Source organism: Orycteropus afer, unplaced genomic scaffold, assembly GCF_000298275.1.
Source record: "Orycteropus afer afer isolate SDZICR_OR568_19922 unplaced genomic scaffold, OryAfe1.0 scaffold00031, whole genome shotgun sequence".
Classification (NCBI taxonomy): Eukaryota; Metazoa; Chordata; class Mammalia; order Tubulidentata; family Orycteropodidae; genus Orycteropus; species Orycteropus afer.
In genome coordinates this window covers 290,915-307,552 of record NW_006921618.1, presented here as the reverse complement: position 1 = coordinate 307,552, position 16,638 = coordinate 290,915, and the positions used below count along the sequence as shown (strand labels likewise).

At 53.5% G+C, this 16,638-nt stretch overlaps 1 protein-coding gene across 1 annotated transcript in view; it reads right to left on the bottom strand.

Moving 5' to 3' along the window:
• Window positions 1-16,638, bottom strand: part of CROCC (ciliary rootlet coiled-coil, rootletin) — a 52,860-nt gene that overhangs the window by 24,115 nt on the left and 12,107 nt on the right. The window contains exons 9-23 of the mRNA XM_007935850.1: window positions 15,766-15,990; window positions 15,187-15,283; window positions 14,310-14,393; window positions 13,424-13,657; window positions 12,460-12,659; window positions 11,918-12,100; window positions 9,859-10,003; window positions 8,970-9,116; window positions 8,307-8,537; window positions 7,350-7,543; window positions 6,928-7,055; window positions 5,295-5,464; window positions 2,313-2,492; window positions 1,178-1,312; window positions 653-796 (exon numbers count right to left, since the gene is read on the bottom strand). Coding sequence (XP_007934041.1) covers window positions 653-796; window positions 1,178-1,312; window positions 2,313-2,492; window positions 5,295-5,464; window positions 6,928-7,055; window positions 7,350-7,543; window positions 8,307-8,537; window positions 8,970-9,116; window positions 9,859-10,003; window positions 11,918-12,100; window positions 12,460-12,659; window positions 13,424-13,657; window positions 14,310-14,393; window positions 15,187-15,283; window positions 15,766-15,990 — 2,497 coding nt within the window. The remainder of the gene's footprint in view (window positions 1-652; window positions 797-1,177; window positions 1,313-2,312; window positions 2,493-5,294; window positions 5,465-6,927; window positions 7,056-7,349; window positions 7,544-8,306; window positions 8,538-8,969; window positions 9,117-9,858; window positions 10,004-11,917; window positions 12,101-12,459; window positions 12,660-13,423; window positions 13,658-14,309; window positions 14,394-15,186; window positions 15,284-15,765; window positions 15,991-16,638) is intronic.

Genomic DNA, 16,638 nt, shown 5'->3' with positions numbered 1-16,638 from the left:
AACCTTCCTTCCGAGGAGTGGCCGGGGGGTTTGAACCGCCAGCCTTCTGGTTAGCAGTCAAGTGCTTTAGCCACTATGCTACCAGAGCTCCTCCCTAAGGGGGTAGATACACAATAATGCAAACAATGCAACACACTGCTGACCAGTCAGATCCAACGTACAGCGACCCCTCCATGGGTTTCTGAGGTAGTATCACTACAGAAGTAGATTGCCCAACCTTCCTTCCACGGAGTGGCTGGTGGGTTTGAACTGCTACCCTTCTGGTTAGCAGTCAAATGCCTTAATAAATGCTTGCATGTAGAGAGACCAGTTTACCATAGCCGCCAGGGGAGAGATGGAGTCAATGTTCAGAGCAGTGAGTTTCTGTTTGTGCGGATAAGAAATCTGGCAACAGATATTACTAATGGTAGCACAACAGAATATAATTGATGCCACTACGCTGTACACAAGAAAAATGTTAAATTGACAAATGTTGTGTCATATGTTTTTACAACGATATAAATAAATTAAAATGGTTACCGCCTCCTTTCTAAGTTGGCCGCTGACTTGGTCTCAAATGTAGGGACGAATCTTACACGTTTATCGGCCCCACAGGCACACAGCAGCACTTAGCATGTTAGCTGACCAGGAAAGTACGGGGCAGGCTGCTCACCTGACGCAGGCTGGATTCCCTCTGCCTGCTGAGGTCTCGGGCCTGTTCTTGCAGCCTCTTCACCTCAAGGGCATGGGCCGCGGCAGCCTCCTCAAGCTGGGCCTGCAGGTCCCGCAGCTCGGACGTCAAGGCGTTCATGGTGCTCTGGGACAGGTAGGGACCTCAGACTTGGTCCTTTTCTATCATCTCCTCCCCCAGCTGAACCATCCACTCTCAGCTCCAAATCCAGCCTCGCCCGCTGGCCTGCCAGATCCTCTGCTGACCCATCGATGCTGGTGAGTGTTGCCTGTGTAGCTGGTCTCCCTCTCAGACTAAGGGATTCTCCAGGGCAGAGCTGTGCCCCACCTCCCTCAGGTTGGGGACTCCCAAGGATGGGGCTGTGACACTTCCCTCAAACTGAAGGCCCCCACACGGACTGGAGGCTTCCCCAGGGCGGGGCCATGCCTCTCCCTCAGATAGGGCCTCTTCAAGGCAGGGCTGTGTCTCCCCACTCAGATAGATGCCCACTTGCTTGGCCCACCCTACCCGGTCCTGCTCCTGCCGGCTCTGAGCATCTCGCTTCTGCCGCTCCATCTCCAGGGAGATGGCAGCCAGGCTGTGCCGCGTACCCATCAGCTTCTCTGACAGTGCCGTCTTCTCAGACTCCTTCAAGGACAGGGCCTGAGCAGAGGCAGGGAACCAGGCTTGAGCAGCTATTTCCAGGGGCACTCAGACCCCTCCCCTACACTTCCCTGGGAAATGTGCCTGTCAAGGGCTGGTGGCCTGAGTGGGTCAATACAGGTGAACCCAGGGCAGAGGTGAATGCCCACCCCCTTAGTTTCTACCACAGGGTACAACAGCTACAACAGTAACCCTAGACACGGACACAACTTATCTCACTAACTTGCTACAATAATCCTGAGGCAGGGTCTATCACCATTGCCATTTTACAGATAAGAAGACTGAGACTCAAAGAGGTAAAGTGACTAGCCCAGGGTGACACCATTTGTGAGGAGAGGGAAGGGACAGTCTGCTTTGTGTCTCCATCACGTTAAGGGAAAGTCAGGAGTCAGCCAGTGCTTTTAGAGGAAAGTCAGCTAATGCATATGGCCATTGCTGCAAACACCTCAGGATACAGGGTCACAGAGACACCATACCCAGTCTAGGGCAGGGCAGAGAAAGGGGTTAGAAAAAAGGTCAGCATTTCTGGAACCCATGCTATGGAGTCACAGCTGTCACTGCTTTTCAACACGCTCTCATGTGCACCAGGCATGGGTTTGGGGCTTTATGAACAAGCTCTCACTGTGTGCCAGGCATAGGCTTGTGGCTTTATAAATAAGCTCTCACTGTGTGCCAGGCATGGGTTTGCAGCTTTATGGGTAAGTCCCACTATAGGCCAGGCACAGGCTTGTGGTTTCATGAACAAGCACCAGGCATGTGCTTGCAATTTTATGAAGAAGCTCCCACTGTGCACCAGTTCTTGGCTTCAGGTTTTATGAACATCAGTCTCAGCGATGCTTCCCCAAAATCCCTCTAACACACCCACCCTACAGGTGAGGAAAAGGGGAAGAGAGGGAAGTGGCTTGCCCCAGGGCTCCTAGCTGCTGGGTGGCTGAATAGGGACCAACCTCAGGGCAGGGGCCCCATGGGGACAGTGGAGGCACCAAGGGGGTGTGCAAACCTGCTGCTTCTCGCTCTCAGCCAGGAGGAGGCCCTCATCCCGCTCCTGCTGCAGGGTCGCAATCTCTTCACTCAGCTCCTCCTTCTCAGCCTCCAGCCGGGCCAGCAGCTCCTCTCGCTCCCGCTGCAGCTGGCTCTGCAGCTGGGTCCGCTCGGCCTCCAGCTCCCGCCATGCTTCCTCCTGTGGGGTCAGGTCCATGCATGGTGACACACCAGGCTGGGCTCACACAGCCCTCACAAACCTCAGGGCAGCCAGGGCCATCTCATCCCCAACCGGGGAGAAAGGGTGAGGGACCAGGTAATTCCAGGGCTGAGAGATAACTGCTGTGACAGGGGACACATCAGGGCCTGATAAGCCCCAAGGAGCAGCAGCAGCCCAGCCCTGGGGTCAAAAACTGTAGCAGTCAGCCAGCAAAGAGGAAGAACAAAAAAAAAGAATCTCAGGTCAAGAGCACAGCCCTACAAAGGCCTGGAGAAAAGAGAAAGTGTGTTGTATGGGGGGCAACTGCAGTATCTGAGGGGGGCAGTGCCTAAGGCATTTGACTGCTAACTAGAAGGTGGGCAGTTCAAACCCACCAGTTGCTCTATGGAAGGAAGATGAGGCAATTGACTTTCATAAAGGTTTACCACCTTGGAAACCCAATGAGGGGCACTATGAGTGGTAATCGATTCAATGGCAGTAGGCTGGTTGGTTGGTTTTGGTTTGGAGTTTAGAAAGGAGCCCTGGTGGTGCGGTGGTTAAGCACTTGGCTGCTAACCAAAAGACTGGTGTTTCAAACTTACAGGCTGCTCCATGGGAGAAAGAAGAAGCAGTCTGCTTCCGTAAAGATTACAGCCCTGGAAACTCTGGGGCAATTCTACTCTGTCTTAGAGGGTCTCTATAAGTCAGAATTGACTCAACAGCAGTGGGTGTGACTTTGTGGATTAGAATGATGTGCAGGGGAGTGTAAATGGTTAACGCCCTCAGCTGCTAACTGGAAGGCTGGTTTGCGTCCACCCCGAGGTACCTAGAAGAAAGGCCTGGTGATGCACTTCCAAAAAATCAGCCGAGGAAAACCTGATGGATTATGATTATACTCTGACACATACGGGGTCCCCGTGGGTGGAAATCAGCTCCATAGCAACGGGTTTTGGATTCCCTGGGTGGTACGAACGGTTAACACGCTCGGCTGCGACCTAAGGTTGGAGATTGGAGTCCACCCGTAAGCGCCTCAGAAGAAAGACCTGGTGATCTACTTTAGAAAAACCAGCCAGTGAAAACCCTGTTGTTGCAACTTACCATCGATTGTTGACTCAGCAACCCAGTGTACATAGCAGAAGTGCCTCCAAGGGTTACCTAGGCTGTAATCTTTACAGAAGCAGATCGCCTGCTCTTTCTCCCACAGAGCTGCTGGTGGGTTCCAACCACCTTCAACCTTGTGGTTAGCAGCTGAGCGCTTAACTGTTGTGCCCCAAGGCACCTTTGAAAACTCTATGTGGCACAATTCTACCCTGGCACATGTGGGGTCTCCATGAGTTGGAAGTGATTCGATAGCAACTGGTTTTTGTTTTTGAGCTAAGAATACCAGGGGACATGGGGAGAGAAAGGGGCAGGGCCACAGGCAGCAGCCAGGCCAGGAAGGGGGAGGAGTGAGCTTGATCCTGAAGGTGGGGAGGCGAGGTGGCCTCAAGCCAGGGGGGAAAGGGGCAATCTGAATGTTAGACTTGGGGGTTGTTCAGACAGCTATGGAAGAGAGACCAGGGTTGGGGTAGGGGGAGGATTAAAGGGGAGTTAGGTTCATTGTGAATGATAAAGGGGGTCTACACTGGGGATGGGAGAGGAGCTGGAGAAGAGAGTGGATCTGGACCCATTAATGAGTCTGAGTTGGTGGAGCAAGGGCAAGGGAGGCTCAGGAGTTTGGCTCCCTGGGCAGTGGGTAGGTGGATGGGTGGGCAGAACTCAAGGGCAAAGAACAGCCCACTCAGGGTACCCAGGGCAGGGGCCTGCGTCAGCACTAGCCCCTTAGCAACTTCATGAAAAGTAGAGAGGCACCTGTTTTTCAAAACACTTCACTGCCACCTGCTGGAGAAGGCTGATAATAGTGCCTAAGGCACTTGACTGCTAACCAGAAGGCTGGCGGTTCAAACCCACCAACCACTCCTTGGAAGGAAGGCTGGGCAATCTACTTCCATAGTGATACCACCTCAGAAACCCAAAGAGGGGTCGCTGTGAGTCGAATCTGACTTGACAACAGTGAGTAATAGTAAAAAGTAGTAAATCCATGAAGACTATAGGGTGAATGGTGCCCCCTGGAGTTGTACAGTGACAGGAAACTATGTCAGAGCTAGCCTGGTCCAAGTTGTGGCTCAGGCTTCTTGTCCTGAGGCCCACTCTAGAGATTATGCTTATAACAGTAATAATAACAAGGATTTATGGAGCACTTACTAAATTCGAGTCAATGTGTTAAACTTTTTATATAGATTATCTCATCCCATCCTCACAATACCCTCTACTATCATTATCTTCATTTTACTGAAGAGTAGCATAGCCAGTGTTTGAACTTAGCCAGGACAGGACCAATCAGATTCAAACCCAGGCAATGTAATCCTAGTCAGTGTGTTCTTAACCACCTCTCTGTTAAGCCTTCTAGTAACCTCCCTGGCCCCTTCCTTCTCCTATGTTTTCAGTTCCCAGAGTCATCCTTCATATGTAAATAGCACTTCTTAGGAAATGAAAGTGCTTTCCTGCTATAATTAGGTCAGTGTTTCTCAGATGTGTTCGTGGACCCCTGCATCAAGATCACCAAGGTTGGACCAGATTTGGGGCTCAAGTTGTGCATGTTTTATAAGGATGAGTCCTCACGGACCTTCCTAACCATCCCTAGGGCCTCCAGAGCAGAGATGAAGCCCCATTTCACAGTCAAGGCAGAGTGAGGAATGAGTCATCTGAGGTCACAGAGGAGATGGGCTCAGAGCCCCGCCCACCTGACCCAGCCGCCCACACCTTCTCCCTCTGGAGACGCTGCAAGTCCTCCTCATGGGCTGCCCGCAGCTCCCGTACAGATGCCTGGGCCTCCCGCTCAGCCTGCACCAACTTCTGGGCCATCAGCTCTTTGTCCAGTGCCACCTTCTCCTCTGTAGTTGTCATCTGTTGCCGCAGCCCTGCCAGTTCCCCTGAGCAGGAAGGATGGGGGAAAGGGACAGGCTACCACCATGCCCAGGCCAGGCAAGCTATATGGGCACTAGGCATGTAGGTTGGGTCCCCTTGAAGAAGCTACTCACCCTCTCTGGGCCTCAGTTTCTGCATCTGTTGCATGTACCCACTGACCCTATACCCCCCACCCCGGGCCTACCTGGAACAGCATTAATAGGATGAAACAAATAATTAATAACAAAAGTATAACAACCTTCATTATTTATGGAACATTTATGGGTCAGGAGTCCCTGGGTAGTGTAAATGGTTAAAGTCCTCAGCTGCTAACTAAAAGGTTGAAGGTTTGAGTCCACCCAGAGGCACCTCGGTAGAATTAAAAAAAAAACCTCACTACCGTGGAGTTGATTTCAACTCACAGCGACCCCCCCTTGGGTTTCCGAGGCAGTATCACTACAGAAGTAGATTGCCCAACCTTCTTTCCGAGGAGCGGCTGGTGGGTTTGAACTGTCAGCCTTCTGGTTAGCAGTCAAATGCCTTAGGCACTACGCTACCAGAGCTCGTCCTCAATAAAATAGCCTGGCAAACTTTCCCAAAAATCAGCCACTGAAAATGCTGTGGAACACAGTTCTACTGTGACACACGTGGGTCACCATGACTTGGAGTTGACACATCAGCAACAGGTTTGGTTTTTGACTGTGGGTCAGGCACCCAGCCAAGCACTTTACAGACCCAATCTTCCTAACACGCCCACATAGTTTATCCTCATCCCCAATTTGCAGATGAGGAAATGGAGGCTCAGAGGAGACTAGTAACTTCCCAAAGCTGCCCAGCTTGATCTAAGGCATCTCCTTTCCAACTGCAATCTGTATATCAGCTGAGTGATAACTGTCAGCACTAGTGGAGATGGCAATGGTGAGTACACGCCCCACCGTGGACCATCTCCTGGACTGGAAACCCACCAGTGACTTCAGCAATTTCCCTCCTGAGTTTTGTTGGGCTCAGATGGACATGGACAGGAAAATTAATCTTCATGGCCCAAGTAGGTGTTCAGTAAATGTTTGCTGAGCAAGAAAAGCCCCTGAGCTCAGAGCCTAGGTGAGGAACATGGAGTGAGGTGGGACTGGGATTACAGGGCCAAGAGACTTCTAGCAAAGCTGATGGCTCTGCTGAGAACTTTAACAGTACTGGTGGTGCTAAGTGGCAGCCACCATTGAATGAGCTAGGCACTGTGCCAAGCCTTTTATACGCTTCTCTCTTCTCATCCAGAAGGCAGGCATTGTCATCTCTATTTATCACATGAGGCCTGTGCAGCCCAAACGGGAGGGGCAGGCTCACGGAGGCTCAGATCTAAGTGGCAGCCCCAGGACTAGAACGTAGGTCAGCCAGTGCTCCCAGCTTCAGTGAGGTCCCAGAACTTAGCAGGCTGCAGTCTGGGCTGGAACCTGGTGTGCTTACCCCCAGCCCCAGCCCCCAGCCCCCGTACCAGTCAGGGCTTCCTTGGCCAGCAGCAGGGCCTGCCCATCTGCTTCCAGCTGCTCCTGGCGGGCTTCGAGCTGGGCAAGCTGTCGCTGCATCTCAAACAGGCTGCTCTCCAGGGCCTCCTTCTCCAGGCTGCAGCGCACACAATCCCTGAGGTCTTGGGACTCAGCCTCCCAGGCCCCAGGAAACTGTGGCTCCCAGGGCGTGGCCAGCTGTGGGCTGGGTGCCAGCCTACCTGCCCAGCCGGGCCAGCACTCCCTGGGGAAGCCTGAGCCATAGCTAGGACGTGTTGGCAAGTAACTAAGTAACTGCCCCTGGGGGCCAATGCCAGGGCGTGACTGGTCCCAGTGTGGCCCCAGGCAGACCGCCCCCCCCCCCCACCAGCATGCGCAGGGCAGAGGGACAGAGCCCAAAGCCTTGCCTTACCGTAGGCGTGTGGCCTCCTCGGACAAGGTTCGACCTTCACGCTCAGCGGCCGTTAGCTGTACTGCTAGGCCGGCTCGCTCCTTGGCCAGCGCCTCCTTCTCCCGGGCTGCCCGCTCCAGCGCCTCCGCTTGCCGCTGCTGCTCCCGCCGGGCCTGTTCCAGCTCCTGCTCCCGCCCGCTTAACTGCCGGGAAAGCTGCCCCCACCCACGGGCCATGAGCACTACTCAAAGAATCCCCCAGCTTGCTCATCATATAGCCCCTTCACCCTGGGCCCAACACAGTCCTGGCCTGGCAGCTAGGAGACCCTGGTTCAAGCCCAGGCTTTGCCCTGACTTGCTGTGTGTACTTGGGCAAAACACAGCCTTCTCTGGGCCTATGGTACACAGGCATGAAAAAAATGAGGGTCCTTGCTCTTAGTTTTGGGAGTAACAGAACCCTTTCTTCACTCTAACACTTCCAGAGAAGCTGAATATAGACAACAGACAGAAGGGACAGAAGACCCATCCTGCTCCCTGTGCTCCTCACCCCGTCCTCTAGAGGCCCCTTCTAGTAACCGGGCCCTTCAGGACAGTCACTGAATCCCTGAGCCCCTAAGGTCCCTTCCAGTGCCCATCAAGTCTAAGATTCCAAGTCTACGATTCTCTACTCATAACGATATAATAAACCTCTATGAGTGATGACTCAGTGTCAGACCCTCCTCTGCCAAGCACCTTACATGGGTCTTCTTATGTAAATAGACCCTTCAAGATAGGAACTATTAGCTCCATGTTATAGGTGGCAACTGAGGCATGGAGAGGTTGGGTGGTTTGTCCAAGGTTAAGTGGGGGTAAGCTTAGGATTTAAACCCAGAATCAGCTCCTGGGCCTGTAACTTATCCCAGGACAGGATGCAGGAGGCTGGGAGTCTGGACCCCGCCCTGCCATGTGACCCTAACATATACACAGTGCTTGGGCCCACCTGGGCCAGCTGCTCCTGCAACCTGCTGTGCTCCTGGCGTAGGGTCGGGAGCTGGTGACCCAGGGCCTCCCGGGCCTGCTCCGATGCCCGCAGGGAGCCCTCCAGGCCCTGCTGCTCCACCTCCTGCTCCAGACGCAGCTGCTCTAGCCGCTCGAGCTCCTCCCGTGCCCAGGTGGCCTCCTGTTCAGCCAGTCGCTGCCGCCCCAGCAGGTCTGCCTTTTCTTCCTCCAACTATAGGGACCAGGGTTGGGGTGGGGTGGGAACCTGTAAGCAGATCAGCCTAGCCACACCCACCCCATCCAGGCAGAGGGTCCCACCCTAGGCCAGGGACTCTTCCTCCTCCCACCCACCCATCACAACCAGCCCAGGGAGGCTGTTGGGGTGGGGGGCGAAAGGCTATGTTCCTGGGCATGTGGATAGTGGGGAGGAAGGGGAGGAGAGGAAGGTCCATGGAACTCCTTTTCTGATACCATAAGAGAGAGAGGATAGATAGACAGGGTCCAAGAGAGAGCAGCAGAGGTGGGGAGAGACTGGGACAGAGGCAGGGGCCAAGACAGACGTACAGGGACAGAAGTGTACTGCAAGATGGACAGGAGTCTGGACACCTGAGTGAGGTCCTCTGTGTAGGGAGGACAGCGGGATGGGGTGGGCAACACATAGTACCTGGGCAATGAGGCGGTTCAACCCCAGCTTGTCCTGAGCCAGGCTCTCATTAAGGGCGCTCAGCTTGGACAACGCGTCCCGCAGAGAAGCTTCCTCTGCCCTCAGCTTGGTCATCGAGAGCTCGAGTTCCACTCGACCAGCCTCAGCCTGTCAGGGTTGGGACCAGGAAGCCGGGGACAGTCAGAAAGGAAGAGAGGAGCAGATGAGAGGTGGGGAGAGACAGGAAAGGATTTGTGGAGACACAGAGATGAGGAGCGACAAGGAGAGGTGGGAAGATAGGGAAATAGTGGAAAATGGGGAGGGACAGGAAGAGGCAGGACCCTCAGAGGCAGGGTGGGAAGATTAGAAGGGGAAACAGAAGATAACCACTGCCCAAGGCCTGCTGCCATACCCAGTGAGCTGAGCACAGTTCACCTTGCAGGGTGGGGCTAGAGGTGAGCTATGGGAGGGTCCCCCCAGAGTATGGTCTAGGGGAGCCATTGCTCAGGGCTCAGTTCAGGGTATGGGGCAGGCACCCCCCAAGGACTCTCTGCACTGTGGTCCCAACTATCATAGACTCTGGGCTCTGTGTCCAGAGATGGGACTGGATAACTCTGACCTACAGGCACTGCCCCAGGAGGCTCTGGGAGAGCAGGGCTACAGCCACCAATAAAGGTCAATTCACTTGTGGCTGGAAACAGGTTAGGCTGTGGTCTGGGTCAAAGGTTAACTTGTATCTAGAAGGAAGAGATCAGTCTATGACCAGGGTCAGAGGTCAGCCTGAAATAGGGGCAGTCTGTAGCCAGAGTGAGGTGGCTTGGGACTTAGGGCTTGAGGTAGGTTTGTGGTCATGGTCAAACATCAGCCCGAGGACTGGTCAGTGTGTGGCTGTGTGGTGGGCAGGACTCACTTTGGTCAGTGCCTCGGCCACCTCCGCCTTCTCAGCCTGCAGCACGTCTCGCTGCAATGTGGCATAGCTCAGCGCCTCCCTCACCTCCACCAGCTCCTTCGCCAGCCCTGAGCGCTTCCCTTCCAGCTGCTCTAGCTGTCTGTGGCTACAGGACAGAGGGCAGGCAGGTATCCATGTCACTTCCCTGCCCTGAGCTTCCAGGGTTGGGAGGTAATCCCTAGGGCAAGAGCTTCATCCACAAGGACAGCCAGGTCCCACCACCTTCTGGCTCTGTGACTCTGAACCTCAGTTTTCACATCTGAAAAATGGGGTAACACCTGCCTTATGAATTTGTGATAAGGATACATGCCCTATATGAAGTGCTTAAAATAGTGCCTGTCACAGTTCCCTGAGGGCTGCAAAAACAGTAATATCCATTACCACAATATAGTAAACATCATTGTTACCTATGTCTCAGAGAGGTAAATTGTGCAGTGGTTAAAGGCTTAATTCTGGAAGCAGAATGCCTGGATTCAAATTCAGGCTCTTCCACTAATTAGCTGCATGGCCTTGGCTAAGTTTCATGACCTTTCTGTGCCTTAGCCACATCATATATAAAATGGGGATAATGATAACTTCTATACCACAAAGATATCCCAAGCGTTAAATGAGATAACCTGGTTGCTTAGTGGTTGGCTGCTAACCAAAAGGTCGGCAGTTCAAACCCACCAGCTGCTCCGTGGGAGAAAGATGGCACAGTGCTTCCAGACTCTCCCCTACCTTGTCCTATAGGGTCGCTATGAATCAGAATTGACTTGATATCAATGGGTTGGGTTTGATTTAAAATGGCATCTGACACTTAGTAACATTAGTATTAATATCATTACTATAATTTTAAATTTAAAAAATGATGTTGATGTTGTTAATACGATTACTGCTGTTTTAATTATGGAGGAGCTCTGGTGGTGTGTGCCTAAGGCATTTAACTGCTAATCAGAAGGCTGGGGGTTCAAACCCACCAGCCGCTCCTTGGAAGGAAGGCTGGGCAATCTACTTCCGTAGTGATAATGCCTCAGATACCCAAGGAGGGGGTCACTATGAGTTGGATCCAACTCAACGGCAGTGAGTTTTTGAGTTTTAATTATGGTTGTTACCATTACTCAAGCACCACCTCCTACTGGTTCTCTGATCCTAGGTCAGTGACTACACCTCCCTGAGCCTCATTTCTCAAAACAGGGCTGGTTAGAAGATCCCACATTTGAGGAGTACCATGAAGACTTCTTGGGATAGTACAAGGTCCATGACTCAGTGAAAAAAAAGCTGCCATCAAGTCAACTCAATTCACGTAGACCCCATGTGGGTCAGAATAGAACCATACTCCATGGGGTTTTTTGTTCTGTTTTAATATTTTACTGTGATTTTGGAGAAAATTTACATAGCAAATTAGGTCCTCATTTGACAATATCAATCTATATTATTCAGTGACACTAGTTACACTTTTCACACTTTGTCAGCATTCCTATTATTTCCATTCTGGTTGTTCTGTTTCTATTAATCTAGCTTCCTTATTCCCCCATTCCTTCTGATCTCTGGTCTATCTAGGGTAAATGTTGACCATTGGGTCTCATTTAGATGATTATTTAGAGGAACACAGTACTCAGAATTGATATTATTTATTTTATAAGCCACTCAGTCTTTTGGCTGATAGGTGACCTCTGAGAGTGGTTTGAGTTTCAATAGTCTCAAGGTTCCTCTAGTCTTTACTGGTCCAGAAAGTCTGAACTTTTTTAGGAATTTAAGTTCTGTCTTACATTTTTCTCCCATTCTATCTGGGACCATGTATTGTGTTCCTGGTCAGAACAGACTCCACAGAGTTCTCAATGGCTGATATGTTAGAAATAGATCACCAGGCCTTTCTTCCAAGGTGCTTTGGGGTGGTCTCGAACCTCCAAACTTTTGGTTAGCAGCTGAGCACATTAATCATTTGCATCTCTAAGACACAGCAGGTGCTCACTAACTCCCAGGGATGCTGTTGGGAACCCAAGGCACAGCCCTGGCAGGGAGGCTGGCAGCTGCTCACCTGCGCTCGAGCTCCCTGCGTGCCCGTGCGCCATCCTGCACCGTGTCCTCCCGCTCTTCCTCCAGTCGGTCTCGCTGGCGCCACAGCTCCTCTTGGGCTGCCTGCAGCTTCTCCCGCTCCTCCCGTAGCTCCTCAGCCTGTTGCTGGGTCACCTGCAAGCTGTGGGCCAGGCTTTCCTTCTCCCTACAGGTCAATGGGAAGGGGTGCTGGAGGAGAGGTTGGGGCACCAGCGAAGATGATGGCCATGTTGTTGTCCTGGCCATGGGCTACATTCTCCCATCCTCTAAGGACCTGCCTCCAGGAAGTCTTCCCTGACCCAGCCCATGGCAAGCTCTCTTTCCTGCTGACTCCCTGGAGCTGACTCTTGCCAGCAAAGAGAACCTCGCTATCCTCTCTCCCTGACATACACCCTTGGAGGCCCAGTGGAACGGATGGTGGCTGCCTCAGTAGGCAGTACAGATGTGCATCTTACAGGCTCAGGCAGGGTTAGGCCCAGACTCTGATTTACCCCCTGGGATTCCCACCTTAGACTTCCCAAGCACCTGCTCAGGAGGTCATTGGCGCTCCGCAGACGCTGGGCCTCGCGCTGGGAATCCTCGTGGGCCTGAGTGACCCCATCAGCCCTGTCCCGCAGACGCTGTAGCTGTTCCTCGAGGGCCCGACGTTCACATTCACTGTCACTGAGCTGCTTCCGCAGGGTGCCCAGCAGGTCCTGGCTCGCCTGGTAGCGCCCACGCATGTCCTATGGCCCAGGAATCACTCAGAGCTAGGAGGCTCCCGGAACCCACACTGACCCCTGCCTGTTCCAGAAGTAGTCACCATCCCACACTGTGCCCAGCCTGGGGCAGGAGAACAGGCGAAGCCCCCAGGACCTGGTTTCTACTTCCTCCCCTGAGCCCTTGCCACCCTTCTGAGACCTCTGCCTGGGCTCTAACCCCCGCATCCATTTCCCTGGGGTCCTGGAAACTCCCACCCAAGCCCCCAGCATCTCAGACAAAGCACCGAGAACGCTCTTTTCTCTGTTGGGTTCTGACTGAACTACGCTGTGTCCACCACAGGACTCCCCACAGCTCCCAGGCTTCTCCCCTTTCTGCTCAGGCTTCAGGTTCCACTTCAGACTTCTCCTTACCCTGGCTCTGACTCTCTATTCCCTCTAGACTCTAGCTCTTCTCCTCCTAGGCTGATTCCTCCTCCCAGACCTTTTCCTAGGCTCCTGGCTTCACAGGACTGGGGATACTCACCTCCTTGGCTACCAGGCCTCTAGGCTTGACCAAGGCTCCTCCTCCCCAGGCTCCACCCTTAACTGCCCAAACACCTCCCACCCTGGGCTCTGATTCCGCCCCAGAGCTCTCAGCCTCCTCCTTGGCACCTGACAGGGTCCAGGACGCTCAGCTGCCCTTTCTGAGTTCCTGACCCACTCTAGGACGCTCAAGGGTCCCTCCCTGGGCCATGGCTCCTGTCCTGGGATGCTTAGGCTCCGCCCCCTGGACCCTAGACCCGCCCTACCTGGACCTGCAATTGGCGCTTATGCAGAGCCGAATGGATCAGGGCAAGGGTGGGGGAGTCAGAGCAGGCTGGGGATGGGCCTCGGCGAGGGGAACCCCCGCGGCCGGGTGAGGAGCGCTGAAGTGGTGACGGGGTCCGCAGGCCCGAGAGTCCCCGCAGGCTGCCGTCTGACGCATCAGCAGTGTGCTCCGAGCCACTTAGCTGAACGCCGCTCTCTGTGTCGGACAGGACAGCCTGAGAGTGGGGGTGAAAAAACAAAATTAAACCCACCATCGAGTGGATTCTGATTCACAGCGGCCCTATAGCACACAGTAGAACGGCACCATAGAGTTTCCAATGATGTAAACCTTTACAGAAGTAGACTGCTTCTTCTTTCTCCCGCAGAGTGAGTGCTTCGTGGGTTCAAACCTGCAACTTTTTGGTGAGCGGTATGCCTTACCACAGCGGCACCAGGGGAACCAGGATTAGGTTGGCAAAGACACCCAGGCAATGGGGCCTTCCTGAGCCATCCTAGGCTCTGCAGCACATTCCATGGTTCCCTTCCAACCAGAAGTCCCCCCCATTCCACCACCTTCACTAGGTCACAACCTTCTGGGCCCCGTGTAAGGCCTCCCATTTATTTTGCCGAAACATAAACTGCTAAGACACCATTCAGCGTTTCTCAGAGACAGCCCGCTTCCCCTGGGCTGGTGCTGTGCCTCAGCTTTCAGACTAGGGGCTCCCAGCAGGGCAATGGCTTCTAGCAGGCTTCTCTAACAGCAGCCTGCCATTCCGCAACCACATGCAATTCAACCCATGGCCACCAGGGGGAAGGAGGGCCCAGGACGTTGTTGGGCACTGTGGTCCAACCCCTCCCTTGGGGTCTCTCCCCTCCTCTGGTGTCCACCTGGGCCAGGTCCCTCAGAGTTTGCTGCAGCCTCTCTGCGTCCTCTGTCTCCAGAGCCCCCTGCTCCTGTAGCCGTAGGGATTCCTGAAGTGCGGTTGGAGGAATAAAGAAAGGATGGTTAGGGTCTCTGCCCCAGTCTGAAACCCACCCCTTCCTGTCCCTCCCTGGTCCACCACTTACAGGGTGGCCTCTAGTACCACCGCCCATGGAGCAGCTGCCTGATAGACCCCATAGCAGCCCCAATCCCCTCATTGAACAGACAAGGTCCAGAGAAGGGCAGTATCCTGCCCCAGGTAACACAGCCTGTTGGAGGAGAGCTGACATAGAACCTAGGCCAGCTCTCATATAGAAGGGTGATCAACCCAGGCAGTACCCTGCAGTAGTGTCCTTTGGGTGGGGAGGCAGCTGAGTTCCAAGGGGACTCAGGCATGAGTTCAAGTCCTGACTCTCCTGCCTACTGGCTCTGAGATTGGATGAGCATTCCTAAGACTCTGGACAAGCATTTCCCTTCTATGGCTCAGTGTCCTCACCTGTGTAATGGGGGTCATGCTATAGCAGGGGTGACATGGGATAAGGGATGGGAATGTGCTTACTGCTGATTTGGTACACACTCAACCAACCATACCCACTGCTGCTGAGTCAATTTCAACTCACAGTGATTCTATAATTCTATAGGACAGTAGAACTTCTCCATAGGGTTCCCAAGGCTGTAAATCTTTATAGAAACAGACTGCCACATCTTTCTCTCGTGGTACACTAGGCTCTCAATTAAGGAAGAGTATATCTGAGTCTGAGTGGGATTCTCAGAGGTGGACCCTGGGTCCATGGCTCTGGTCGGTCCCCCACCCTGCCCTGCCACTCTCAGGGCACATCTCACCAGGGCCTCAAGCTTCTCAGTGAGGACCTTGTTGGCTTGATCCTTCTCCAGACTCTGGTTCTGAAGGCTTTCCACTGCCAAGGCCAGCTCTGTCACTCTGAAGGTGAGGGAGCAGCAGAGGTGAATAGGGGGCCCACCTCAGCTTCTTCCCAAGCCCACCAGCTCCTGCACCCTTCATGCTTCCCCAAACCCAAGGCAGGGACCCTAGAGTCCACCTTCCTAGCTGTGCAATCTTGGGAAAGTCATTTCTCCTCTCTGAGCCTCAGACTTCTCATCTATAAAATGAGAATTATGTTACTATACGCTTTACCTCATAGGAAAGTGCTTTGTGACTTGTCCAGGCAGCAGGAGTTAGGAGCACAAGTTCTAATGTCAAAGGCTGAACTGTTTGTGATGTACCTTGGGCCAATGCCTCTGAACCTGTCTCTACCTCTGCTAAATGGGCTACCTGGGAAGACTTGCTGAGCTCATGTGGGGGAAGGGCCCATCTCTGTTGAATGGATACTCCCTCCTCCCAACATCTCCAGAAGCACCCTTTGCAGGGAGGCCTGCCTTGCATGCTGCCTACCAGGAACCTACCTGGCCTTGTCCAGGTCACTCTGCACCTGAAGCTGGGCCAGATCCTTCTCACAGAGCACCTTGTCCTGTAGCTGCTCCTCCAGCTGGGCCTGCAGCAGAGCCTGCTTCTCCAGAGCAGCCTCGGCCCTGCTCTCGGCCAGCCGCAGGCCTGCGCTCAGCCCCAGGCCCACCTCCTGGACAGCCCGTGATGTCCGGGCCAGCTCCCCTCCCAGCTGCAGCAGGTCCCTAAGGAGAGAGCAGAGGGTGAGGATGGGAAGCAGGTGTTGGCTCCCAAGTGCAAATGTAAACTATACTGGGATACCATTTGCCACTATCAGATGAGAGAAAAGAAAGCTGTGTAATATACAGTGTGGGTAAAGCTATGAGGAGACAGGTATGCCCTCTCATACAGGGTGGTGGGAGCATAAGTGGCTATAACCATCAAACCAAACCAAATGCATCACGTCAATTCTGACTCATGGCAATCCCATGTGTGTAGAGTAGAACTGCTCCATAGGGTTTTCAAAGCTGTTACCTTTCAGAAGGCCAAGGTGCCTCAGGGTGGGTCAGAACCACCAACCTTTCAGTTAGTAGCCAAGCATATAACCAATTGTGCCACCCAGGAAGATACCTGGGTACAAGCACACCAAACCCACTGCCATCCAGTTGATCCCAACTAATAGTGACCCTATAGGACAGAGTTGTTGTTATGTGCCGTCGAGTCGGCCCCGACTCATAGCAACGCCTCCTTGGGTTTCCGAGGCAGTATCACTACGGAAGTAGGATTGCCCAACATTCCTTCCAAGGAGTGGCTGGTGGGTTTGAACCGCCAGCCTTCTGGTGAGCAGTCAAGTGCCTTAGGCACTATGCTACCAGAGCTCCTCCAAAAAAATA